This window comes from Astatotilapia calliptera, chromosome 18 (assembly GCF_964374335.1).
Source record: "Astatotilapia calliptera chromosome 18, fAstCal68.1, whole genome shotgun sequence".
NCBI lineage: Eukaryota > Metazoa > Chordata > Actinopteri > Cichliformes > Cichlidae > Astatotilapia > Astatotilapia calliptera.
The window spans coordinates 25,200,098-25,226,753 of record NC_137439.1 but is presented as its reverse complement, the minus strand read 5'-3'; the positions used below and the strand labels follow the sequence as shown (position 1 = coordinate 25,226,753).

At 41.0% G+C, this 26,656-nt stretch overlaps 3 protein-coding genes across 3 annotated transcripts; 1 reads left to right on the top strand and 2 right to left on the bottom strand.

The window, feature by feature from the left end:
• Positions 1-3,093: 3,093 nt before the first annotated feature.
• Positions 3,094-9,549, top strand: atp1b3a (ATPase Na+/K+ transporting subunit beta 3a). Its single transcript, XM_026149816.2, has 7 exons — positions 3,094-3,357; positions 4,576-4,704; positions 6,541-6,639; positions 6,798-6,988; positions 7,165-7,215; positions 7,759-7,845; positions 7,936-9,549. The coding sequence occupies exons 1-7, from the start codon at positions 3,246-3,248 to the stop codon at positions 8,101-8,103; spliced, it is 837 nt and encodes a 278-aa protein (XP_026005601.1). The 5' UTR covers positions 3,094-3,245; the 3' UTR covers positions 8,104-9,549.
• A 2,527-nt stretch (positions 9,550-12,076) lies between these two features.
• Positions 12,077-18,803, bottom strand: grk7a (G protein-coupled receptor kinase 7a). Its single transcript, XM_026149724.2, has 4 exons — positions 18,032-18,803; positions 16,348-16,803; positions 13,822-14,102; positions 12,077-13,667 (listed from the first exon to the last, which is right to left on the bottom strand). The coding sequence occupies exons 1-4, from the start codon at positions 18,626-18,628 to the stop codon at positions 13,328-13,330; spliced, it is 1,674 nt and encodes a 557-aa protein (XP_026005509.1). The 5' UTR covers positions 18,629-18,803; the 3' UTR covers positions 12,077-13,327.
• Positions 18,804-23,021: 4,218 nt separating this feature from the next.
• fbxo36b (F-box protein 36b) lies at positions 23,022-26,598 on the bottom strand. The gene is given in 5 exon segments (XM_026149809.2): positions 23,022-23,693; positions 23,696-23,819; positions 24,465-24,637; positions 25,348-25,456; positions 26,415-26,598. Coding segments are annotated over 5 exon segments (555 nt in total). The 5' UTR covers positions 26,511-26,598; the 3' UTR covers positions 23,022-23,640.
• Between the last annotated feature and the right edge of the window lie 58 nt (positions 26,599-26,656).

Below are 26,656 nucleotides of genomic sequence, written 5' to 3'. Positions count from 1 at the left end.
ATCTGACATGCATGGCAAACTTCACCTACGATATTTAGGGAGGAATAAACACACATCAAACATAAATGAACCATTTGCCTGTCTCCATAATTGAGAGTATTTTCTCTTCTTATGTCAACACTCTCTCTCTCTCTCTCTCTCTCTCTCTCTCTCTCTCTCTCTCTCTCTCTCTCTCTCTCTCTTTTTTTTTTTTTTTTGCTTTTTCGGTCATGTTATGTTTACCTGTCAAAGGCTTGTTACAAACTATGAAAAACATGGTGCAGACTTCTGGATGTTAGAAGAAAACTAATACTGCTCATGAATGAGACTAAAGGCAGGAAGGTGTCCTTTAAAACTAAACATGTTAATAGGACCTCCCTATTTATATAATAGTTTATGATATAGCATGTGTATTTCAGTAATAGCCTGCTGATTTCAGTGTAGTGGTGAACAGTCGCACAGCTCACGTGGCGTTATCTGTGATATTCCTTAACTATAATTTATCCAAGTTAACTTCAGTTAACCATTCAGACAGTTCTTTTGCAATGAAAAACATAAACACCCATGCTGCCGGTAGGTTTCCTCAGTGCCAGCTGTTAACATTATAGCTGCTTATGCAGTAACCATGGCAACCACGGACTCTGAGCGGCTGGATCGACGGAGGTCAGACAACAATTTTACATGTATGATCTTAAAACAGGACACAGCCACTATACGTGCTGGCCTCATATCAAATGTGAAGGCAGACTGAGTCTATGTTTGACGTTTTTTATATCTAATCTTCCTTTTCAAACATTTAAACAGCAGCGAGTCTGCAGCTGAGGGAATACAAACTCAAATTGTCGGAACAGGTTTGCTCGTTTCTTGGATTCATTTGGTGATTTATTAAATCTATAACTGTTATTCTAATCTGCTGCTGGGTCTCTTACACTTTTCTTTATGCTGTATATTTTCACGTCTCTGGAATAGTTGGCAGTTAGATAGTCAGCTGGGAAACTTTGTGTTAACTCATGGAGCTGAGGATATCGTGGATATGCTGACCTCGCTCCGTGGTGTACAGGGCCGTTTACCCTCATGATTAATATTCACAATAAAAATATTAGCCGAACATCATGAAGTCTGTATGTGTTTCATAGTGTCGAACAACCTTTGTACAGTTAAAGCCAGCAGTTACTACATGACGGAAACACCAACGTTATCTCTTTTATGCGTTTATACACAGGTCAGGCTGATTACTGAACAAAAACCCAAAGATCAGATGTTAAACAGATTTTTTTGCTCTCTCTCCTCCTTAAACATGTTTTTAATGTTAGTCATAATTCAGAATTGGCGACTGAAACACGTAGGACACATAAGAACTTCAGGAAATAAAACACCGATAAATATAACCTCAGTAAAAGAAGTCAGCGGGGGTTACTACAGCTGTGTACCGGGGCCTGCGCTTTGTCGGTGGGATTGCTTGCGAGGCGAGCGGGTCTATCCCACGCTTTGCCATGAGACTGGGCAGACATCTCCGAAATCATCGAAACACTTTTGCAAAGAGGCTGTATCTTGACAAACCGACCAGACACATGAAGATTAAACCACTACATTCTCGGCTAAAAAAATATTAAAACGGTATTTGGTAACACACAAACAGGGTTTTTCAAAGCTCAGTTCTGTTAGCTTCCACATGCAGGTTGTTGTGTGCTAGAAACAATGGCCACCAGGCCAAAGCAATGGTTTTGACTCGATCAGCGTTAACCCCGCCCCCTGAGTTTGATGGGTGAGGCTGACAGATAAAATTATTTCATGATGAGAGCCAGGCGCCAGGACTGCCAAAATGAAATAAATAAATATATCATTAAATAATTAATTAAATGTGTCAATGATTAATTAAATGTGTCAATAATTAATTAAAATGTGAAATACATAGATATTTAATTAAATGTGTCAATAATTAATTAATTAAATGTGTCAATAATTAATGAAAATGTGAAACACATAAATAATTAATTAAAATGTGAAACACATAAATAATTAATTAAATGTGGCAATAATTAATTAATTACATGTGCCATAACTATTTATTTAATTAATTAATTCCAATTTTAATTAATTATTGACACATTTAATTAATTATTTAATGGTGTATTTAATTAATTCATTATGGCAGTCCTGGCGTTCCATAGATATGGTTGAAGCTATGATAGGATGGCATCCTTGCCTCAGTCTGCGGTGGAAAAAAGCGTTTCTTTGTTAAATAGGGCACATCTGTTTACAATCACGCACTCTGAATCTTCTTGTCCTCCTCCTTCGCTTTTTCACACATACACGCACACACGCAGTCTATTTTGCCATAGCAACAAAGGTTAGCAAATGAGGCAAATATCTGTAGGGGGGAATTGGTCGCAAATCGCATCCCGATCGGCTTCTGGTCTTTTGATCACTCGCTCACACGCTTCTACATATTTATGCGAACGAGCGTGATCGTCCAGAGCTTTCTGAGTGATTAGCAGCGCGCCCCGTGCTGCTCGAACACACCTCATCCCGATTGGTTATTGGTTTGGTGACTCACCGCGTACGACTTGTGTGCAGAAGAGCGGTAATTCATCTATAATAGGTCCGAATACTTTCGTAATAAAGCAAAAGATGCACGTTATTTTTAACAGTACTGTGATTTTAGGGTTTCCACAGACGCACTTTGTGCCCAACAATCCGTAATCAGTGCGCCATTTTTTGCGCTTTTCTCGTGTTAGCTATAATAATAATCATAATAATCATAATAATAATTATAATAAAAGATCTCTCACTTAATAAATGGAGATCCCAGGCTCTTCTTTAGTTGGCACTGCCATTAAGGTGCATAATAAAAACGAGAGATTAAGCATGATGGCGCGTGCTCCATTTATAATTAGTGCGCGTAACGCTGCGTCTCCGTGCGTCTCCCCGTGATTAGCCAATCTGCATCCATCTGCTCGTACTGCATCAGCTGCCACGTTAGGCCCAGTGTGGACGTCACAGATTTTTTTCCCCTCTTTCCTCACCTTTTTTTCCTGTTCCACCAGAGCATCTCTCTCTCTCTCTCTCTCTCTCTCTCTCCTTCTGCTCTCCCTCTCTTTCTACACCGCCCACTCCTTCCCCAATCATTGATCCGACCACTCACTGCCGCCTCGCCGGCTTCTTTTGCCTCATTACATCGCCCGCTGCGCTTTCTGCATTTTTTTAGGGAGGAGAAACGGCACATTTTGGGACCAAGAAAAAAGAAAAAGAAAAAACACATCACCATGGCGAGCACCGAGGATAAAGCGGCCAACAAGGAGAACGTGTCCAGCTGGAAGGACTCCATCTACAACCCGAGAACCGGGGAGCTGTTGGGTCGTACTGCCAGCAGCTGGGGTAAGGATCCCCGTTACACAGCAGTCAATTAGTGGCCGCGCTTTGACATTCACGGAGCTTATACCTAATCTTATATTCATTTTCAAAGCATTTATAGCCACGTGTCTCTTCGGTATAAAGCCTCCTATAAATGTCTTTGTGTGGATGGATTTAAATGAGTGCCACATAGATGGCTGAGAAGCCATCACGGGCCTGTGTGAAGGTGTTAAAGGAGAAGCCTGTACCAAGAGGCTCGCCAAGATAAATGATGCTATCAGAGGTGTGCAGCAGTCTGTCTCTGCTGCATAGGGGAAAACAGCCAAGCAGGCGATAATCAGTCACAGCAGCCTTGTACATTTTTTAAAAAATATATATATATATAATTTAATGAATGATCAGCATCTGCATTAACAGAGTTATCCGGGACCTGCACTGACACAGCAGAGCCCAGCTGAGAAAGATGCTCATCATAGCTGAGGAATGTGCCACAGGCACAATCAATATCTGATCAGGCCATACATTTTATGTAATAATCCCCCAGTTATTTCCAGAGTAAGGTAGTAACAGGGGTACCCTCCCTCCAGCAGCCGGCTCCTATAGGCTAGCGCAGATTGTCAGGCTGCCTGCGCCCCTGTGCTGCTGTGCAGTGGGATGCTCCATTGCAGTTGCATGGCCGCCCACATTAGCATGCCTGTCAAGGTCAAATGGGATTCCCTCTCTCCTCTTTCTCTCTCTTTTATGCACCAGGCAGGTGCATTGTGGGATACTGTTGGAGTGGAATGAGGGAGGGGGGGGTGTACAGCGGGAAGCTGAGGGGTCCACCCCCCACCCCCCGTTTTTGGCAACTTAGAGGGCATCCGTGCTGTGCAGGCTGGATGATGGTGAACCATTTTGAGTCAGATGTTCCCATAAATGCAGCTTTTTCTCTCCCTGCAGTTATATAAATGAGACAGCAGATGCCCCGAGAAACTGCAGCAATCTTTGAATCACGTTTGGGCTGAAAAGAAGTGAAATGGGGCCTCACGTTTGTTAGCAGCCGGTGAAATTTCCTCCCATATTCAAAATGGTTTCCCTCGAAGGGACAGTTCATTCAAATGACCTGAAGACGAGGGGAAATGTAAAGCAATCAAGCGTAAGGCTATGGCTAAAATGTGCAGTTAATCGCAGTGAATCCCTTTTTATCTCATCACCGTCTTCTTTCTCTTTCTCTCATGTGTTTCCTCCCGTGACATCCTCCAGCACTCATCCTCTTGTTCTACTTGGTCTTCTACTGCTTCTTGGCTGGCATGTTCGCTCTGACCATGTGGGTGATGCTGCTCACTCTGGATGACTATGTGCCGAGGTACAGAGACCGCGTTCCAGAGCCAGGTTAGTATCTCTCAAGATTAAAATACACAGGAGTAACTGGACTTTTCCTTTTCTGTTCCTGGCAGCATCAATCATCCAGGCATTCATTATTAATGCCTGCACCAATAAGGTGCTGTCACAATAAAGCGCTGCATAACAGCTGCTTTTTACATCGATCTATTTTGAAGACTCTTCCTGTGTGATATCACCAGTGGATGCTGTTGGCTGAGTGTTTTCTTTCCGAGCGTATAAAGAGGGGAAAGAGGTTCTACAGCCCACAGACGATCAAAGATAACCAAAAGTCGCAATGTTTTTCTCCCCTTTCTCGTTCACAGTGAACTCCCTGCCCTGTTCCCCCCCACAACCAATCAGCATCTTCATCTACTTTGAACTAGGTGTTGTTGATTTTGGAGGACTGTTTGGCAGGAACCCATGGTTCCACACTGAATACCAACCCAAACAGACACAACCTTGTAGCATAAATTCACCATGATTATTTCTATATCTGCGTATTAGGACATCATTCACCTCCACCTTTAATGACGAGTTTTGATAACTCTGCATAGGCGTGGTTTGATGACCATTAGAATAGTTTCCAGGTTTTTCCAAGGGTAGACAGGAAGAGACCACCCTCACTAACCTCTGAGCTTTAAAGGTTAATCCTGGTAGGCTTGGGGTAAAGAGTTAACAGCAGATGTAATGGATCTAAGGTTACTTGGGTTCAGTTGATCTGCCTGCCCACAGTGCAGTCACCACACCTGTAAGCAGGAGTGCAGCATGAAGATGGCCATGCAGAAGTGAATTTCAGATTTCCAAATGAATCCTTTTAATAGATTATCAGAATCAGCAATGTTCTACTACAGTACTCATGGTGACAGCCCAACTATGCTACTTGCTATTTCTTCGCTGACAAACAGAAGGCTAACATTTATTACCAGATGGACATCAATGCCATGATGAAGGGCTTCAGGGCGAATCCTGAAAATGTACTTTTTAAACTCTCAGCTGTACGCAGAACCAATTTTTTTTTATGCTCTGCCAACATACCGTCAGCATAAATGACACTTAATAACAGGGTGATTGTTATTCATAACCGCTGATGCAGACCTGCTGCTGGACAGTGTGGTTGTATAAAATGTGGCGTACTTGTTACGAGATCATCGATGGCTTTGGCAGGACATAACAGTGTTTGAAAGATAAAAATTGAGGTGCAGGCGCTGTGTTTTTGGTGTCATCTCTGACAGTAATCGATGCTGATTGCTGTTGATAGTTTCGATTTTTGTGTTGATGTTCAATGTGTAAATCTGGCTTCCTCTGAGTTGATGGCTGTGTCTGGTTTGTGTTTCCAGTCATTTTTATTAGATGATTGATTGTATTGTGGTGATTCATCTTGGATTGGAGGAGTTAACAGAGCTTTCAGAGACCAACATTATTCTTTATTTAAAAGTTCACAATCATATTAGATTATAAAACATTCATAAATGATCTCAATTTTGCAGCAAATATTATTGTCGTTTTGGCTTCAGTGCTCCGTAGTATGGTGGTTTACACATTGGCCTAACGAGTGAAAGCTTCCCAGCTTGATCCCGGGAGGGACACAAATCCCTTTGGGGTTGTGTCAGGAAGGGCATCAAGCGTAAAAAAATCTGCCAAATCAAATAAGCGGAGCTACCCGCTGTGGCGACCCCGTGTGAATAAGGGAGCAGCTGAAAGTGGCTTTTTATTTGGCTCAAGTGCTGAGAGGGCCTGTCCAACTCACAGTGCCATCCCCACAGCACCACCTACCTGAAACGCATTCAGGGCGTGTGTGAGTATGTGTTCACCGCTTTCCTTCGTTTACCTTATGTCTCGTTACAGGGTTGGTGATTCGTCCAAATTCACTGGACATTACTTTCAACAAATCTGACTCAAAAAACTACAAAACCTATGTCAACCATCTGGAATCCTTCCTGCAAAGTAAGTGCACTTTGCTCTAATGCACAGATAAATTAAACAGATTGAAAGCGAGCTGTAATAAAATGAATACCACTCTCCCTCTCTCCGATCTTTTTCCACTGACTCTTGCCAAATATCTGAATACGCTGTACCTCAATCCATCTCTGTCTCTGCATCAGGATACAACGATTCGATGCAGGAGAACAACGAGGAGTGCATTCCGGGAGAGTATTACATGCAGGATGGCGGTGAGATGACAAAGAAAGTTTGTCCCTTCAGGAGGACCTCCCTGAGTTTGTGCTCTGGCCTTTCCGACACCGACTTTGGATATCAAGAAGGAAAACCCTGTGTGCTGCTGAAGATGAACAGGGTAACACTCGCTATTTCTCACAGATCCAGGGAAACACGCGTCCTTTTCCTGTTTTCCGCACAGCCTCTATTCTCCACTTATTTGTTCCCAAAAATAAATGATTTCTAATTCTGGACCCACGCAAGCAGCAGCCATGCACAGTTTCAACCTCTCTTCCTGTTTCTCTCCTTTCGTAGATTATTGGCCTGAAGCCAATTGGGGATCCCTACATCAACTGCACGGTCAAAGTAAAGCATTTTCTCTACATTACACTTGTCCTGCTGGCTTGTATGTGTATTTTTTGTCTTTTTTATTTCTTTCATACAAAAACATAACAGTTTCACTGTTTTCTTTCTGTTGATCTCGCTTTCATTTCTTCCTTCTTTTTGTTTGTGTTGTGTCTGATATCTTCCTGCATGCTGTCACTGATGGCTTTAGGGTAAGATAAACATGTAAATTTTACAGGATAAGGCCAGTAGGGGTGTTAACACATTTTCATTATGTAACATGCCGTTATGCAGGTGACTCTAAACCAGTCTTAGTGCCATTCTAAAGTCTATTTTAATCTATTCGGTGTACGTTTTCTGCCAGAAATGTCGCTTTTTTGGATTGAGCGGAACGCATCGTGTTTTCCACTTCATTTAAACCTCCTCGCTGACAGCAGAGAGTCCTCACTTTTCTGTCTTGTTCCGTCCCGTTTCATGTGGTCTCGGAATATGTCTCATTAATTCGACATTAAATGAATTCCTTCATTGTAAAATCTTTACTCTGAGACGTGTCCTGCCTTGCAGAAAGACCACCCGGTCCAAATGCACTACTTCCCAAGTGAGGGCCGCATTGATAAGATGTATTTCCCCTACTACGGCAAGAAAGCCCATGTAAGTATTTAACTACAGCCGGACAGTATCCACTAACCTGCCCAATAAGTGATGTGTTACTAATAAATGATCGCCTCGGTCCTGATGCAGGAGAACTACATGCAGCCCCTGGTGGCTGTGAAGCTGCTGCTCACCAAGGAGGACTACAACAAGGAGCTGGCCGTGGAGTGCAGGGTAGAGGGCACCAACCTGCGCAACAACGACGAGCGGGATAAATTCCTGGGCCGCGTAACGTTCAGGGTTAAGGTGGTGGAGTAAAAGGCAAATATACAGCCTGTGAAAGGAAATCTAATTGAAGCTGCCCACTAAGGATTTATCTTTATTTTATTTTATTTTTTTAAGAAAAAGAAGGAATCGTCAAAACGTCACAAAGGCGGCATTTTGGGATGTGGCACAACACAGTCAGCGAGACAGTGGTACCACATGCTGCTTTCATGACATTTCTGACTTTTCTTTTCTTAACGATTCCTCGCTGACCTCCTCAAAGACCCTCATAACAAAGCACAGGCTCCGCTCGTGAGTCTGTCCATCCACACGCCCTCCCTCCCCTTTCCCCCTCTTCCCCCCCTTCCCCATTCACCTATTGCACTGTTCATCCTCCGCTCAGTTACGTTTGTTGTTGTTTTTTTTTTTCTTTATTTGTATTGACGTGATTCGATAACTTATAGCCATTGCAACCAAGCCATTTGGAGCTGTTGTGTAATTGTTGATGAAACAATTTTGTTTAAATTTGTTTTTAGAGCTTCCCGCTGCCAGGGAAGAGAGTGTTGCTTTCATCTCTTAAACTGTATGGATTCAGTATTATCATCAGTGTGGAGAGGATTTTTATCTTGCTGTATAGTATAACTGAGAAAGTAGAACATCTCCAGAGTATTATTCGTCGCACATCACAAAGACTTCATGGAAACATACCGTGATAATCAAGTATAGCCACTGTATCCCTGTATATGAAATGCCAATTACAAAGTCCCTTTCTACTATAAATACATTGTGATCCTATAACATATTTAGGGGAATTATAGATAGATCTTTGTCTTGTGGTCCGCGTAGCCACAACCCAGTCTTGTGCTGTGTGTCCGTCTGTCTGCATGTCCGTCTGTCTGTCTGCCCGTCTTCCTGTTTACTCACCTCTCCACTGCAATAGCAAACACGTGGGTGAGCCCTCCGGGACTTGAGACCACCTCGCGGGGCAGGGGGCGGGGGGTGCCGTCGTGTCGACTGTGGTTCAAGGCGACACGGGCGCGCACTCACTCGCGAGAAGGTACGGTGTAAAAATTAGCTTTTAAGGCGGAGAGGCGCTGGAAGAAGCGTTGTTGCAAAACTCAAAAGTTCACTGTAACTATGTACTGTATATCTATACGTGATCTGTATATCTATCTGGGTCTCAAAGATTGTTAGTTTTTCTCTCTTCTTCAGCCTGTTGATCTGATTGTCTGCCGATCTATTACTCTTCAATGTATATATATATAAACTATCTTACCATATTTACTTAATTCACACTGTATTTTTGTCACAAAAACACAATGTCTGTGCACTGTAAAGAAATAATTTAAACAAAGATTTACAGGAAAATATCTTATTCAAAGCTATGTTTACACAGTCTTAAAAGGAACCCGCATTTGAACAAACAACTTGTAACATCTCTTCAGGGTGCCTTAAGACCTGATGAAATAAATTGTGGGATAAGTGATTTTGAAGAAAAAATGGAGTCCTGTGTTGTGTTTTGTTTTCCTTCATTCAAATTCTACCTTAAATTCTGTCAGCATCCAAGTCAAACTTCACTGATTCTGATTCTTTACAACAACTTGCTTTTTTGCACCAATATCTAATATAGTAAACACTCTGTGCAGACATGGAGGATGACCTGCTGAAGTTCTGATTACGGAGCGTCAGAATGGAGAAGAAAGGCATGGTTGTTGGTGGCAGATGTGCTCGTTTGAGCTTATTACTCTGAATCATCTCTTTACAGAGAATAGTCTGAAAAAGAGAAAATATAAGAGAACAGCAGTTCTCTGGAAGAAAATGCCTTTTTGATGCCAGAGGACAGAAGAGAATTGTCAGATTCCTAAAGGTAATAAGAAGGTAACAGCTATTTAAATAACTCATTACAACCAGTGTATGCAGAAGACCATCTCTGAATGTGCAACATGTCAAACCTTGAAGCAGAAGACCTGAGAACAGGAGACGGAAGCTAATATTTGCACAGAGTCACCAAAACTGGAGAAAGAGAAGATTTGGATAAACGCTGTCCAATCTGCTGAGTCACATTCAGATGGTAGGGCCAGAATTTAAATGAGATGAAATCATGGATCCATCCTTCCTTGTATCAACAGTTCAGCCACCTGCCGCATTTTCTTGCTGCACTTAATGCCACACTTTGATCGTCAAAATTACCAGCTGAGTATCGTTTAAACACCGCAGCCTACCCGAGCATTGTTGCTGACCACAGTTTGTGTTTGTGACTGCACCCAGCAGGATAGTGCACCATGTCACAAAGCACAAATGATGTCAAACTGGGCTCTTGAACATGACAGTGAGTTCGCTGTACTCAAACCGCCATAGTCACCAGATCTCAGTCCAACAGAGCACCTTTGGGATGCAGTGAAACGGGAGATTTTTGAAAACAGAAGCAGCTTTTCTTCCTCTTGTGAAATAACAATGATCTGACCTCTTTTGTCCAGGGACAGTTACATAAATGAAGCCATGTGTAAAGATGGAGGGGGATTCTGTGTTTGGAGGAACTGATAACAACTCAGACACCTGATGCCCAGAGCCAAACCCAGACACCATTGTTGTAATGGGTCACAACCCCCCCCCAAAAGGCCTCGAAACACTTATTTAATCTTTAACAAGGACATGTTTTCATACATGTATCAATTCATTTTTAGGGCACATCTTGATTTCGCCCATCATGTGACTGAACAAAGGAATGTTTAATTGTATTTTTGGATGCATCATAAAATTACATAATTGTACTTGTTTAAATTCCCAATTCTGCTTCATACCTCTGGGACTGGAAAGAGAGCTAATGAGGGACCGCAGTTGTTTATTGAAGCCTGGGATTGTTTATCTTCAGCCTCTAAGTACTCTCACCGCAGTTGCAGCACATATTTGCTGGCACACGAGGGAGCCAGAAGCAAGAATAGTTTAGGCGTGCGCGTGGCACTAACACAGTGCTGCTTGTTGGATGACGAACTGCAAGGGAGCAGGTCTTGGTGTGGCATTTGAACTTAGCAGGTACATGCTTAAATAAAATCTAAACAATCATTAGTCTGTAAAGATTTGTTCATCTTTATAACCTCAACAGTCTTTTCCTCATTTCTCAGAAACCTAGTCTAGCCTGGTATTTGTGCAAAAGGCCAGACCTGCAACTGAGTCTGAAATGGCTGTAGAGGTCAGAATACATCAGTAGAGGCATTCGGATCACACCTGTCCACTCTAATTTCACAGCGCCTTCATCTGCCCGGCTCCTGCAGCGCCCCTGGGCTGCAGCAGCTCAGTTCTTTCGTTGTCAACAGCAGTTTGAACCCAAGTCCTGCTACATGAGATAATCTGTCGGGGTTTAGCTGCAGCAAGAATCCACCTTAAGTTCTGCTAAGCTCTTACCGTCCTTGAGTTGGGCTGAACAACTGGTACTGGAGACAAAAGAAAGTACACTTCTTCAGCTGTATGGACGAAGGAGGTGGGCAAACGTAAAATAAACCGCTCTGACATGAAGAACTCACACATAAATGAGTGTTTCATGTGTTAGTGTCTTCCATAATCATTTCATATTTTCCCCTTCTAGCCATCACAGCCACCCGATACATTTAAAGGTTGACTTTTAATTTCATTCATATTTCACTAAAAAAGGAGAGACCAAACGTGATGAAGCTGTGAAATGTTTTACAGTTCTGAGATGCTACAGAACTTGAAGGGATTTGAAGCTGATTTGAGCAAAGAAGGCGCAAGGATAACACTGGTTATCGCCTTATCAGCTATGAGCTAAACCTGCCAGTTTGGAGCACAGCCTGAATGTAGTCAGCATCCTAAAGGGATTAATGCGACTGATATTTTTAGGTTTTACTCCAGAGTTCTCCGCAGCACTTTCCCTGTGGTTATATTTAGCCCAGAGAACATGCGCGGCATGACTCGATTTGGGCCGCTCTCTGACGCTGGTGGTGGAAATGCTCAGGCTTCAAGGTGACAACAAATGACAAACACATGAATATTCATGAGTGAAGAAAGACACTTTTTAAAAGACATTTTAATTTATTCAAATGAGTCACGATTCAAGGAAACGTCTGCTGTGCTGTACTTCATCTAGTGTAGCAATTCCTCTCATTTTATATTTACATGCATCGTGTACTTATTAAAATTACCTGTATAAACTGACCTCTGCGCAAGATCTGGAAATTTAAAAACTCTCTAGAGTCTCTAGACTCAGCCCAACAACCTCAAACTAAGAAAGGAGCCCCGAGTTAGCGTTTCAGGGCCAGTATAAAGCAACCTGTGCATTCCTGGTTCAGCAATTTATTGCTCAATCTGTCTAAATTTTAATCTTTTATGTGCAGCAATGAGCTGCTTTTTCAGCGCTCATCTCTCCCCCAAAATCCCAGAGCGAGAGTCTCCATTTCTCACTACAAGCAGAGGCTCACAGCACCAACAGCAGAGGGACTCACTGAAGAGGTTTTTGGTATTCTTCACTCTCTTTCATTTAATTCTATATTATAAATTACTTACATACAATATTTTCCTTTCTCTCTGTGCATAGATATATATATATATATATTTCTTTATATACAATACATACAATTGTAACAGTTGGTCTTATAAAACTAAAACATTCAGTGTAAATGCAATCCTAATTGTCAGATTTAGGATCACAACAGGTGACTAAAAAAACACAATTATGTCCTCCACATGGTGTTAGATAAAAAGCACTTTCGTCGTAGAAACAGTGTGATCTGATGACAGCAAGGAAAGTGCTCTGAAATTCTACAGTTCGCTACCAATGAACCTCCTCCAATTCTGTTGAATGTCTACATGTGTGGTTGTTCCTGTTTGCTTGTAACACAACACTGCTTCAGCTGGTAAAACCACACTCACTGAACCTCTTAGACAGGAACTTTATAAGGTAGTTCTGGCACAAACATATTGCGTTAACTTGCTCCTCTTACTCCTCTAATGTGTGTCATTAATGAAAACTTTAGTAACACTTTCTCCTAGCAGTCATTTATGGTCAAAGTCGTTGCAAAGCTACAACATTAGAAAAGAAAAAGAAGCTGTGAACCTGAGCGACAGTGCTCGAAACACATTGTCAAATCCTTCATACTTTACTGCTTCCCTATGCCATGGACATCCTTACAAGAGAGGGACGGTGCGCCTTTCTCGACAGACACACTCGTGTTCGCCTCTCGTAAAACCTTTTTTCTTTTTTACACGAGTTTAGAAAACAAAATACTGAATGTTAACACGGTTGTTTCGTATCAAATGTGGCTGCTCACAGCAATGTACACGTGCCAGACTTCTTGTCATCATCGAGACCTCCTCCACCTTCTTTCCTGTTGGGATCATTGAGTTCATCAAATAGTCCAGTGTCGATCATCTCCTGCTGCCATGGGATGGGTACAGCGCCTGTGCTAAACTCCTTGAAGAATTTCTCGTCATTGGCGTCGAACTCGATGCCCTTGATCTCAGAGAACTCGGCGATGTCACCAGTGTCCTTGGCATAGACAACGTTGGGCTTGGGGACCCATGGAGGGTCAACCAGCCCTGCCTCCAGGCGGGGAAAGTTGATGGTCTTGAACCACTCGTGTTTCCTGGGATCCTCCATGTTGTTCCTAATGAAAAGACAAAAAATACACTTCTCCATCAGAGTTTGTGAATTGCAATGTCCGATCCATGTGGCAACTCAAGGGCAGCGTTTAGACATCCATTATACTAGCATTAAGTTCACAAATGGCAATAAACTTCTTGGATAAAAGAGCCACTTACCTCATGCCCAGACGCTCATCCATTTTCTTCTTGAGGAACAGCTGGATGATGTCCTTGGTTAGTGCATCAAAGCACTTGTGCTCCCACTTTGGCTCCTCATTTTGGATGCGCCTCTGCACCTCTTCCTTCTCAACCTTCTCCTTTTTGCTCTCAGGGCCTTTAAAAGGTGTGTAGCCAGCCACCATCTCATAGATACTGCAGCCCAGGGCCCACCAGTCCACTGATGTCCTGTATGGGGTTTTGGTCAGGAGCTCAGGGGCCATGTAGGCTCCAGTACCAGCCTGGATAAAGGACGAATATGAGATTCAAATACAAAAAACACTTCATTAGATATTCTGACCTAATGGAAGGTGCTTCATATTTATTACGAAACTTGAAACTTGTAAGACCATTTAAGGAGGAAGCACTTAACACCAAGCAAAAAGTAGGCATAGTATTATACAGCATGTGGCCATACCCCTCAACAGAAGAAGAGAGCTAAAAATCTTTATAAAGTCTTCACATCTTGTCTCTAACTTTCACCTGTCACTCTATTCCCTACTTTCTTCCTGCCCTTCTGCTCCCATGTCATCCTTGCTTTCCCTATATGACCCCACATGTAGCCTCGGACCAGGAGCTTAATCCTATTGCTAAGCCTACTACCTGTCAAGAGTTGTGTATGTCTACGCACTGACAGAGCTGTCCGGCCTCTTATATAAGGGACAGCCATTTTTGGATACTATAGCTACCAGCAGAAATAATACCAGACAGCACATAGCCATGAATTACTAATGGACATATACAGTAAACTGATATAAAACTTAAAAAGCTACTGCAAGCAAACAGTAGGAACTACAGGATTCACTGTCCTGCTATAGTGACACCAAAAATGCATTTACTATGTACTGAAAGTATTCTGTGTGGAGCTAGGATGTCCTCCACGTATACCCAGGTGCTCCACCTACAGTCCAAAGATAGAAAGACTAGGTGAATGGAAGCTAAAGTATTGCCTGTTACATGTCGGCCCTGTGACTGACTGGCACGCTATATACTGTTTAAACATTACTTATGTATTTTATATTACAAGACACCAAGCATGCAAAACTAGTAAAATGCATTCATTTTCCAATTTGTTCCCTGTGCAACTTAAAAAAAACAAAAACATGTATGACCACTCATGTCATAAATTGAAATCAAAGTTCATCTGGTTTTAGTGTGTTTTTAGTGTTTTTAAAGAACCATTTCAGACGTGTTTGCAAACTAGCACATCTAAACATATTCAGCGTACATTTTACCTGGATCTGTCAATCTAATCTGGGACAGACTTGTGTAATTCCACTAAGAGGATTAGGGGTCCAAAGCCAGCCTTGCCTGTAAAGGTTAGCCTAGTCACTTTGGCTGGCTGAGGAGCATCAGAGTACATGATAATGAGCTTACTGGACTTTCATATAGCCAAGAGCTTACTCTTTGCTGCAGCAAGTAAGTCCTAAAGAAACCCTGGTCCTTAGATGTGTACAGTGGGGTATAATTTAGTGTTAGCATTACCTACCGTTTGTCAAAAACATGTTTTTGTCAGGAAATCACAATTATTATTATCATTTTAATTAATTATGCAACTACTGGTGTGGCATCGTGAACTCAGTGAGAACATTGTATCTCTATTTCCTTTTCTTGGGAGTAAAGCAAGAGACTGATATGCTATGTATGTGCTGTTGAAAGACAGTGCAGCACAGCTAAGGTGTCAGAAATAACTAAATCCCTGTGACCAGATTCTTCAGGGAGACCTTCTTACACTTAGCAAGCAGTACTTTTAAAAGCACTGCACCTGCAAGATCTCTAACATAACCACAGCACAAAATGGTGGCCTATAAATAGCCCAGCTATAATCTGACCGCTAAAGGATCAAATGACTTATATAATCGATTCAGAGACTCTCATCGCACAGATCCTTAAGGAATCCAGTAATCCCTGTCCGGATTTAAAGTAAACGCCAAACCAGGACTGACATCTGCCCAGTATCTTACCTCCACCTGTCTTCGGATAATTTAAAAAGATGTAGTGGAAATCAAAGCTTGTGTATGTATATGTGTGGTTTATGATGAGTTGACAAAAATATGTCTATAAGAGCGTGAGTCAGCACAGGATATTTTGCGAGCAGCAAAATATGCCTTATGCTAACAGCCCATTTATGGTAGATATTTTCTACCGTACTTTGACTGCCCACTCATTCACAAGGAGTCACCACAGTGGGTAGTTCCACATGTTTGAGTTTTTACACCGGATGCTGCTCCTGATGCAATCCTCCTGGAATTAAACCAGGGGTCTTTTGCTTGTTAGGGAAATGTGTAAACCACTACACTGTGGAGCTACTATGAAATCCTATAATCAGTCCTGGCATCATATAGCTGTGGCTCTAAAGCTAACAGATTTCTAAGAGCTTAAGAGTGAAACTCAGTGTACTTGTTGTTCTGCATCTTGTTAAAAGTGGAAAAGAAAAACCTGCCATCTAAATTTATAACATCACTGTCGTGTGGGACATCTACTCACCATCTGGGTGACAGTCTTCTCTGGAATGACTTCTATGGCCAGACCCAAATCTGAAAGTCGGCACTGGCCTTGGCTATCAAGCAACACGTTCTCTGGTTTCATGTCACGATATATTATATTCATGTCGTGCAGGTGTAGAATGCCAGTGGTGATCTGCGCTGTGTAGTGGATGATGCGTTTCATCTCAATGCCCTTGTCCACACCCTTGCCATCGTAGCCTATGTTGTAAATGTGGTACTTGAGGTCTCCTCCATTCATCAGGGTCATGACAAGGCACAGGTGGGTCTTGTTGGCATAAGCATACGCCAAGTTGACCAGGAACAGGCTGTTAACCTTCTCTAAGATTTTCTTCTCCAACAGGGCCATCTTCTCACCTCCCTTCTTCTTCAGACGCTTTTTACACAACTTCTTGCAGGCATACATCTGGCCCGTGTTCTTGACCTGAACAGCACATACCTGGAGGAAAACACGTTACTTGTTAGGAATGTTAGCTTCCAGATGTTAATCAAATCATTTTAATTTATTTTACTACAAAAAAAAAAGCCTGGTCTCTTGGTAGCTTACTGACTGATCGGATAGCTCCCACTCTCTACTTTAGTATTAACAAAATGTACACAAGAAAATAGATGTGACTTATCCTTTAAAACTTAAATGTTCCTATTTCAGAATTTCACACTAAATATGATCATAAATAATTTTAAAATCCAGAGAGTGGTGCAGGACTTAATGTTTAAGATGATAATCTAGCTTGACCCTTGCCAGTGATGCCTTGACAAATCTGACACCTCTCTTGCAGTCAAGGCCCACTATCTGAAAAGTCACTTCACTTATCATTGTTTATAATTCAAAGGTGATTTCTACTTTACTAGCTAAATGAAAAGACTGAACTCATTGCTTAACTCTCAACCACTGTGTATGCTGATTTAGCACAAAGCAATAACAGTCACAGCAAATCTTCACCAGGTTATCGCCAAAATCTCCACATTTACATTAAACAGATATAGTATAATTTTTTGGTGACTAAATTGCTCTTTGGACTTCTATTGTATTAATTTTCTGAGCAAGTTGCATTGTTAAATGTTTGTTTATTTAAGCCTGTTTGTCAGAGCTTGAGTTGACAGTAAAAAAGTTCCTCAGGGTTCAATTGTGGGTCCTCTATCAGTGCATTAGACACTGTCAGCCTAAGCCATGATGAAAGCATTTTTACACACATATATTTTTGGTGCCTCTCAATACATTTTATTTTTGCCGTTTACATAATTTCATACTGCTCTCCACTAATCCACTAATATAATTACTGCTCAGTTAATATGCTTACACAGCAGTTTTTTTTCTTTAAAAATATAATATTTTAAATTAAAGTGCACTTTCAGTTACTGGGTTGAAAGCTTTCATATGTTCTTTAATCCTCAGGTGTTTTGAAAAGACACAATCCCTAAACCAATTAAACAAAGTAATACCTTGTGAAACGCAAGACAAAATTTAAGCTGTAATGCCTGTGTGGTATATGACTTCATGGTCAGTCTCAGACATGTTAAAACTTAAAGATGTGATTTACTTATATGTGTAATTATGTGTAGAGCACACCTCTACAGCTTAGTTTAGCTTTATCCATACTCTATGGTCGTAATGGGATGACTCTTGCAACTCAAATAAATTAATTGAGATGTATTTGCATGCTTACCTCTCCAAAGCCTCCTTTTCCTAGAGTTCTGAACTCATAGAAGTATTTGTCATTGACGGGCTGTTTCTCGTACTCCTTCCACTGGAGGAATTTGTCAAAGAACGGGCTGGCCTGATAATCTGTGAAGGGTTTTCCTTTCAGAAATTCTCTTACACCGTCCTGGACCTTGCCTTTCATCACCTCCTCGAAATTGGCATTGGTGACAGATTTGCATTTGTCAGCAGCCTCTCCAGTAAGAAATGTCAGAAAGCTCTTGGAGTCAGCCTTACAATACTTGGTCATGATGTTTTGGCGTGCCTTGTCTTTTGTTGCTCCTTCAGCCAGATCCCAGTCATACAACTCATCCAAGAACTCTGCGGCAAGCTTAAACTCATTGTTACTTGCAAGGAACTCGCGGAAAAACTTTTTGCCAATAGGCTGCCTTTCACAAAGCAATGTAAAGTCCTTTTCAATGGTAGCTCGTACTGACGTGCACGCCTCAGGTTTGGGGAGAGACAAGCTGCGACGCCGTTTTTTCATCTCCTTGTCATCGCCACCCTGAGCTTTTAGGTAGGCCGTGTTGGCCACCAGGTTATCCAGTCCCCCCATGTCACACATCTTGACAGCTGTATGTTGTCTGTCCCCTCTGAGAAACTGGGTTCTTCAGTGGGTGCCGATGGATACCCTGACACTTTCAGAATGTGTGTCTGTGTGATGGCGCAATTTGCTCAAAAGCCACCGTGCAAATGAGCTTCCTTACCCAGTCTACCTGCAAACCTAAGACACACTGACACACCCAGTAATTACTCATTTAGAATTAAATACCAGGGAGGGATTTTGGCTTAAGGATCTTTGTGTGGTCTATTCAAGGATGCTGAGCACGGAAAGGGAATCGTAAGCGGGCTCTGTGGTAAGAGGCTTTGTAGCCCTATATATTTATTCATGGTGTTCAGTAGTCTTTGAGTAGTTCAGTGAGTTCTGTTGACTATGCATTTAATGTTGAGGTAGTAAAAGATCAGAAATAAGCATAAAGTACTCTGGGAAGAGTGTGTCACGATCAAGCAATGTAGTTCATCAGCATCCTACTTTTTTCTCTTTCCCCTCATCCAGACTCAACAGAGCAGATACATTAGAGAGCTTGCTGCTAATCTGTCTGCTTCTTTTTTTGCCCTCACACTTTCATTCTCATGATTCACCTCATTCATCACTGATCAGCACGTCACAATGACACCTACTGAGGACATTCAAGAGAACGCTTACCACAAGACTCTATTTTCTTAGACAACAGCCAAATGTTTACTTAGTTCATGTTTAGGGTGTTATCATTTATCCACAATACGATTGTATAGCTCACTGATCTGAGGAGCTGTTGAACAGACATGTGGAGCAGACCATCATAAATTAATCTGTTGCATGTGAAGGCTAGAGTTTTGAATCTTGGAAATTATAGCATGTACATTATTTGCTGTATATAATGTAAAATGCAAATTACTTTTTGTATGAGTAAAAGTCAACAGAGAGAAAAACATACATCAGCAGTGGTCCCATCTTTGGAAGTGTACACGTGTCAAAGAAACATACAGGATTGGATTAGTGTGGCTCCAGTAGCTCGGTAGTGATCACTTTATAAAAGCCTGACAAATACGACCTTAATCGTGTGAGCGACTTGGCTACTGCCTAACAGAGAGACAACAAAGGAAAGGCCAAATATGTATATTAGCCAACCACTGATATTTTTCTAATTGCGATAAATTTGCTATATTAGGGTACATTCCAGTGCACACACATAGATATGTATATACAACACAGATGAATATATAATTTATACCATAAAATAATATGCATATGTTATAAATGGTATAATAAATGTATTAATTCAACATTTTAATTTAATTGTTGCAACTTTTTCTTGAAATTAAAGAAAAGTTTTGTATTTTCCTTTTGTTACTGTTGGCAGGAGTCCTACCAGCCAGCTATGATAATGCAGGCTAATTCAGTACAATAAACCTTGGATAATATTAGCTAATCCTTTCTCAAATGGCCTCAAGCTCTCAGTGCCCCACAGAAGATCAAGAGCTTTGCTTAGTGTTTGAAATCTCCAATCTTTAAACTTTTGTTTTTCAAAAAGACCACAAAGAGCAAGCAGTGTGGCAGGGCAGGGCAGGAAATCTCACAGCGAAAACAGTAGTTTCCTTAGCGAAATTTCAATTTGCTGTATTTGCCATCTAAATTTGTATGCAGTTACAATGAGGAAAGACCTTAATTAAACTTAGATCTTGTTCACTGGTAATTCACTAAACTCTAACTAAAAATAATCATATTGGGATCCACCTGCTGAAGACAACTTCAGCAAGTCAAAAGTCAATCATCTTGTAAATGGATCAGTGTCACTGAAGTACTTTAAGCCTCCTGAGGGGATGAAAAGAGACCAAAGGTTTCATCTTTTACTAGGTCAGAGAAGTCAGAGTAAGGTAAGCTGAAAGATCTACGGCCACTCTGTAGGTTCCCACTTACTTTACAAACGATCTCTCCTGATCCAGCCAACTGTCACGGAGCTCATGAACTCATTTAGACAAACATATGTATGGCACCAGCCATAACCAAGTATGCAAGTGAGATTAAAAATAAAGCAGAAGAACATACATTCTTCTATTTTGTATGTTTTGTATTGTATTGAACATACAATTTTTACTATTTTCATTACTCTACTTTTGAAATTCTCTGGTTTACATAATTAATCTCTGAGCAGCCTGCTCCTTGAACCTTAGGATGATTAGCCTGGCCTCAGGTAGTAAAGGTTAAGATAGGCAGAGCATTCTCATCCTGTCTCCCACATGGTCCATTATGTGGTTTTTACGTGGTCTGACTCAATCCTCTTACCGCCTTTTCAAACCACTCCACAAAAAGAGGAAGTGGATAGATAATATTCCCAGAACAGCAGGTTGGAATACCGTAAAACAAAGATGCTATACAGGGGGAGGGAATTTATTTTCAGAATCAGAATACTTTATTAATCCCTAAAGAAATTATGTGGTTACATGTGGTTTTCTGGGACAGCTTACACATGAAGTATATAGAAAACCCTAAAATATTAAGACTTCATGGTCTATTGTCCTCTCTGTTCCTTCTTAGAAAGCTTCAAGACCAAAAACCAAAAGCTGAGGTGTAGATGCTTTAGATGGAGACTGTATAGGCAGCCTGATGTAGAGGTAATGGCACATGAAAGCCCCTATAAAGAGTGACCACTTCTTATAGAAGAGGGAACGGACTTTGGATGATGGTGGTGAAGTTTGCTTAAGCCTTTTGATTTCACAGAAATTTGAAAACATCAACTGTGATCCAGTCAAAATATATAGATATATATGTGTGTGACTGAAACAAATAACTACCCTATCAAAAATGCAGCATAAACTGCATCATCAGTTGTGAACAAAGACACAGATAGACAGGTGCAAAAATCACAGAGGAGGTGTCTTTCCTATTAAACGTCTGCGCCCACCATCCATATTTAGTGCATTGAATTGGAGTGTCTCTGACACAAGTCTGTGCAGTCACAAAAACAGACAGCCATGCAAACATCTGCAAAGACCCTGGCAGTCACCAGCTAACAAAGAATTTTGCCTACTCAGGCACACTCACTTCATGTGAACCAAAGGTTTGAATTTGCTGGTGAAGAGAGGAAATGAGTTCACCACCAGATTACCATCTGGCAGCGCGTCAGCTCACACGGGTGACTTTGTGATTCTGATTGTTTATCATGATTTTATCAGGAAGACTAAAGAAAGCAAAACAATCAGAGGAGCGCTCATCTGCAAACCGAGGAATTTTAAAACAAAACTGTCTGAATGACATCATGAACTCAAGACTCAATGGGAAGATTACTAAATAAGAGTTCTAACTTTTATGACCTGAAACCTTGATTGTAGCAAAATGAGTTATAGATTCCCTTCTGTAATCACGCATCCATCAGACAGTAGAGTCACTTGGAAAAACCCCATAAGATGATGAACGTGACTTCTAGAAGCTGTAAGTCAGAGTCAAAAGGACTCAGAGACTTGGAAAATCACCAGCAGAGACAAGAGAACAGACACAGTAGTGTCCCTTTAAGAAGACACATTGCAGGTCAGAAGCACAGGTGGTTGATACTTCCTTCTGGCTAATCCCTGCCCACAGTTTCCTGCCCAAAAACAATTCAAGTTTTAGTTACAAATACAGGCATCCATCTGCACAGATGTATTTGGGAAAGTTGCTAAATTATTGCCCTCTTGCTTTTGGTTCATTTGCAACTTGACCCAAAAGCTGCAGAAACAGTCCTGTTTGGTCATGTGACTAATCTAGTCAACCTTACATGACAAGGTAGAGAAGAACAATGCCCAAAATGAACCCAGAATGGACCATTAGCTTTAGCAGCCTGTGTCCCTTTAATTAAAAAAGAAAGAAAAAAAGGACTAGCATGATTGGACAGATACTTGAGTACCTGACAAGGATTTCATAGCTCCTCCCTTTTACAGTGTTGTAGGCCCCAACCAATAGGAGAGCAACAAGTAAACATCTCCTGGCTAGCTGGATAACACCACGTGACCTCACAGGGGCTGAAGCAACTCTTCCTTGTTAAGAATGTAACACTGACAGGGTAAACATTAATATATAATGTGATGTTCACAGTAAAACTGAAGTACAACAGAATCCAGTTGATGTCAGCTGATAAAATCAGGCTCATTTATTTCCTAGATTACTGCTAACCTATGATAATTGCTAACTTAACTGCATTGTCAAAGAAGTGTTTGAATCACCTGCAAAATGGTACAAAATAAGGTGTTAGTTTTTCTCAGTGACAGCATCTACCCCAGTTAAAGTTAAAACTCATATTGCTTTATTACCAGATATGAATAATTGTGTAATTACCTCATCATTATTTAACACGTCTCTCTGAGCAAAGCTGATCCTTATCCTAACAAAGCAGCAAGTTTATTCTGAGACTCAAAATTAAATGACAGTCAGACAATTGAACTGCATGTTTTAGATTAAATTTATTTCTATTTTCAACCTACAATGTTTTACATTAGCTACACACTTCCACAATGTATTTTACAGCAATTTTGGACTATGCTCAATTGCTAAGTGAGAAAAGTTATGGAACAACAAACTGCAGATGATAAAACAAGCACAAATTAGTTTACATTTTATCAATGAAAGAAAACATCTTTAGATAAACTACACACAACTAATTTTATGGACGCTGAATATGCAGAGACAGCATATTACTTTAACAGTAAACCTAAACCACATGACTAGGGGACATCTGATAAAAGGATTAACTCAGTATCTTGTCTGGATCTGTACTGTAGTCTCCTACTCCACTGCTCAGTACTCTGCTCTGAGTAAGGGTTTCAACCTGATACCTTGTGCCCTCCAAGAACTGGTCAGTCACAGAGTTGCTTGAATCAGAGCCAGACTGTGGTTCAGAACCAGGATCAGGGTCAACATCACAGCGAGAGCTGGAATCCAAGCCACTGCCAGTGCCAGTGCCAGGTTTAAGACTGCAGATGTCAAGGTCAGACTCCTCAGAACAGAATGCCTGATTTGTCTCCAAGCTTTCGCCAGGAGATTCTTCTTCTTTCGTGTCTGAGTCAGGAGTCTGCCCCTTGGTCTTGAGCCTCCTGCGGCTGATCAACTTCTGCAACTGTAACTTGTTGGTGAAGAAAATAGTACGCCACCCCACTTCTACTGCCAGAGATGCCACCTCAGCCGAAACGGTGTTGCAATGCCGATGCACCGCCTGTTCCCAAAACTCCTCTGATCCACACAGCTGAAGACCAGGCATAACAAAATATGTTGTGTGTTGAGCATAAGAGACAGTAAAAACAATAGAGGCAGGGGTGCACATAAGTGGTCCGCAGGTGCGCATTCCCTGTCAAAATAAAAGACGTGCACCAGATAAGAAGTTGCAACGCGCGTTTAATGTTCAGACATTTGTTTAGTACTCTTAAAGATGTCGAAAAAGCAAACTCCTTTAAGCAATTACTTTGGTGTTCCTCCACCTCCAAAGAAATGTCAGAAGGAGTCCGAACCGGAAAAGAAGCGTGTATTCTCGGAAAAGTGGTTGCAGGAGGTGAGCTGGCTTCAAACAAATGATGAACGCGCAGAGATGTGGTGCAGAATGTGGCGTGAAAATCCCACTCTAGCGGACAAAAACAGTGCCTTTTACATGTACACGAACGCGCGTTGCAACTTCTTATCTAGTGCGTGTCTTTTATTTTGACAGCGAATGTGCACCCGCGGACCACTTATGTGCACCCCTGAATATAGGAATAAAATGCAACATCAGTTTAAGACCTGATGATTTATTACGGCAGAAGACAAAATGTGCAAGGGTAAACAGATGTCACATTTAATATCCAATGATGCAGTTTATTTTTGGCAGCAAGTTTATTTGCATGTTTATTAAACTCACCTTTCTGAACCTGCGTGATGTTCGTCCCAGCTGACCCACATCCTCAAGCTCCAGATAATTTATTATCCGCAGAAGTAAGGAATCAGACAAGTGCTCCAGATAATCATAATGGCCTCGGCACAAAGCTGTGGTGTACTCTAAGATTCGAAGGCCGAAAACCATGCGGACCTCACCTAGAAAGAAGCCTCTATTTGTCATCCATATACAAGCATTAAGGTTGTTTTCACATACAGTAAATACAGTGTATGATATATATTTGCTTATGTTGGTAAACAGGCTATAGACAACAGGATTTACAAAAGGGTTACATATAAAACAGAGAAATTACCTGTTTTTATAACTACTCTGCGTTCCACATTATAATCAATCCAGTTCTTTTGGGACACTCACACAAATATCTTTTTAGAACTGTTCTGTTATTTGTTATGAGCAATTTCTTCTGCCCTCTTGAAAAAAACAAGACTTTTTTCTTTTTTTTTTCTTTTGGCAGACAATCGCTTTTGTGGCACAACACCATCATCCTGGTGTTGCTGACTGACTGAGCCATTGTTAACAAATTTGCTTGGCCTGTGCTGTTCCTGCAATGATAATTCAAACACGCAAAAAATCTCTAGTAACCCTAACTACAAAAACTCCCTGTAGGAAAAGCACCATTACCATCTGTTGTGTTTAAGTTCTAACCTGTCAGTATGGCAACAACTTTTTTTACACCTGTGTGTGTGTCTTTTTTTCCCCACTGTTAAAAGTCTTTAATGAACATGACCAAGTTCAGTCATAAGATGCATATTTTCCATTGTGTTTACCTTTCTTTACTTAAGGAAAAAGCTAATAGGTTAGCTATATTTATGTGATGTACTTTATGATTTATGTGATCAGGCCTTACTGTGCAGCCAAGTGTCATCCAAGAAGTCCTCATGGGATTGCTTCAGCTCCCCTGGCTTGGAGTACCTGTCTACAATTCTTGGAGATATCTTCCACCATCTCCATATCACCTGGGAATAGCAGGTCAAAGTATGACTTATGATCATGATATTTACAACCACCATTTTTCCATTTTTATAGACATACAACTCTACGGTATTTACATATAATAAGTAAAACAATTTGAGTAAAACAATTCAGAAACACATACTGAACAGTTAGGTGAGGGGCCCATGGGCCAGTTCTGCTGTAAAGAGGGATAATCCTTTTTCTATTGTACTGTATACTATTATGTCCCGAGTAGAAAAGCAAAGCAATGCAGTAAAAACAACACCTATTCAGACATCTGTACATTTTAATGCAGGAGTGTCATGTTTTACATTGTGAGCCACATACAGTGCACTTTGATTTTGATCTTGATCGGCCGGACCAGTGAAACTCCCCTTTCAGTCATTGTAAATAAATTTAACTTCATATTTAATCCCTGGGATACGTTAATACAAGAAGAATACGTGCAATTTCAACAGTACATCTCGGTTAACACAAGATTTTTTCAGAAATTAATTAAATAACAAAAAAAAAACAAAAAAACGGGAACATTGCTGTTGGACTAGAAGGGCTTTATCAGGAGAAATAGAAAAAGTTGTAAACGTATGTAAATTAAGTTAAAAGTCCAACATGTATGTGTCCCTTCACTTATTCCAAAGCTGTCCAGTGGGCCTAATTTGAGTTTTCGTCTTGGCCGATTCTGGTCTCCGGTCCTTATGTTTGACATCCCTGTTTTACCTTGTAGGTTGTAACTTGCTGTTAATAAGTAGCAAACAGGTGAGGATGCTAAACCGATAGAGTTGCTAATGTTAATTTAAGTTTATTGGCTACAGCTAAGTTAGCTAACCGTCGTTATAACCTTAACTGAACGTTTATTCTTGCCACGAAGTCGCTACATGGGCGCAAACGGCTTCTTAGAAAATAGAAAATTAAGCAAAATTTTAATGAGCATTAGCCCTTATCAAAGCTGACATTACTTACATCTGACTTAGTGACAGAAAAATGATAAAAGCTCTGAATGGGTGCAGGTCCCCGTCCAGAGACTTCAAACAAGGGGTCTGTTAGAAGGGACGCCATGTCAGTTTATATGTTGGCATGGCAACGGAACTTTGCCAAACGGTCTAAGCAACCGAGAGCAAAAAAGCGTTTCGCTTCATGTTAAACAAAATTTAAATGACTTAAAGAAACCTTAGTATAAACTTAGCTGCTTAAACATTTTTGCT

Bases quoted from the DNA above. Each gene is read 5' to 3' on its own strand.
- grk7a (XM_026149724.2), bottom strand. From the start codon at position 18,628: ATGTGTGACATGGGGGGACTGGATAACCTGGTGGCCAACACGGCCTAC. The intron at 16,804-18,031 runs GTAAGCATGCAA...GTTTTCCTCCAG, and splicing joins GAAAAGGAGGCTTTGGAGAG to GTATGTGCTGTTCAGGTCAA. The intron at 13,668-13,821 runs GTAAGTGGCTCT...TCTTTTCATTAG, and splicing joins GATGAGCGTCTGGGCATGAG to GAACAACATGGAGGATCCCA.
- atp1b3a (XM_026149816.2), top strand. From the start codon at position 3,246: ATGGCGAGCACCGAGGATAAAGCGGCCAACAAGGAGAACGTGTCCAGC. The intron at 6,640-6,797 runs GTAAGTGCACTT...TCTCTGCATCAG, and splicing joins TCTGGAATCCTTCCTGCAAA to GATACAACGATTCGATGCAG. The intron at 7,216-7,758 runs GTAAAGCATTTT...CCTGCCTTGCAG, and splicing joins ACATCAACTGCACGGTCAAA to AAAGACCACCCGGTCCAAAT.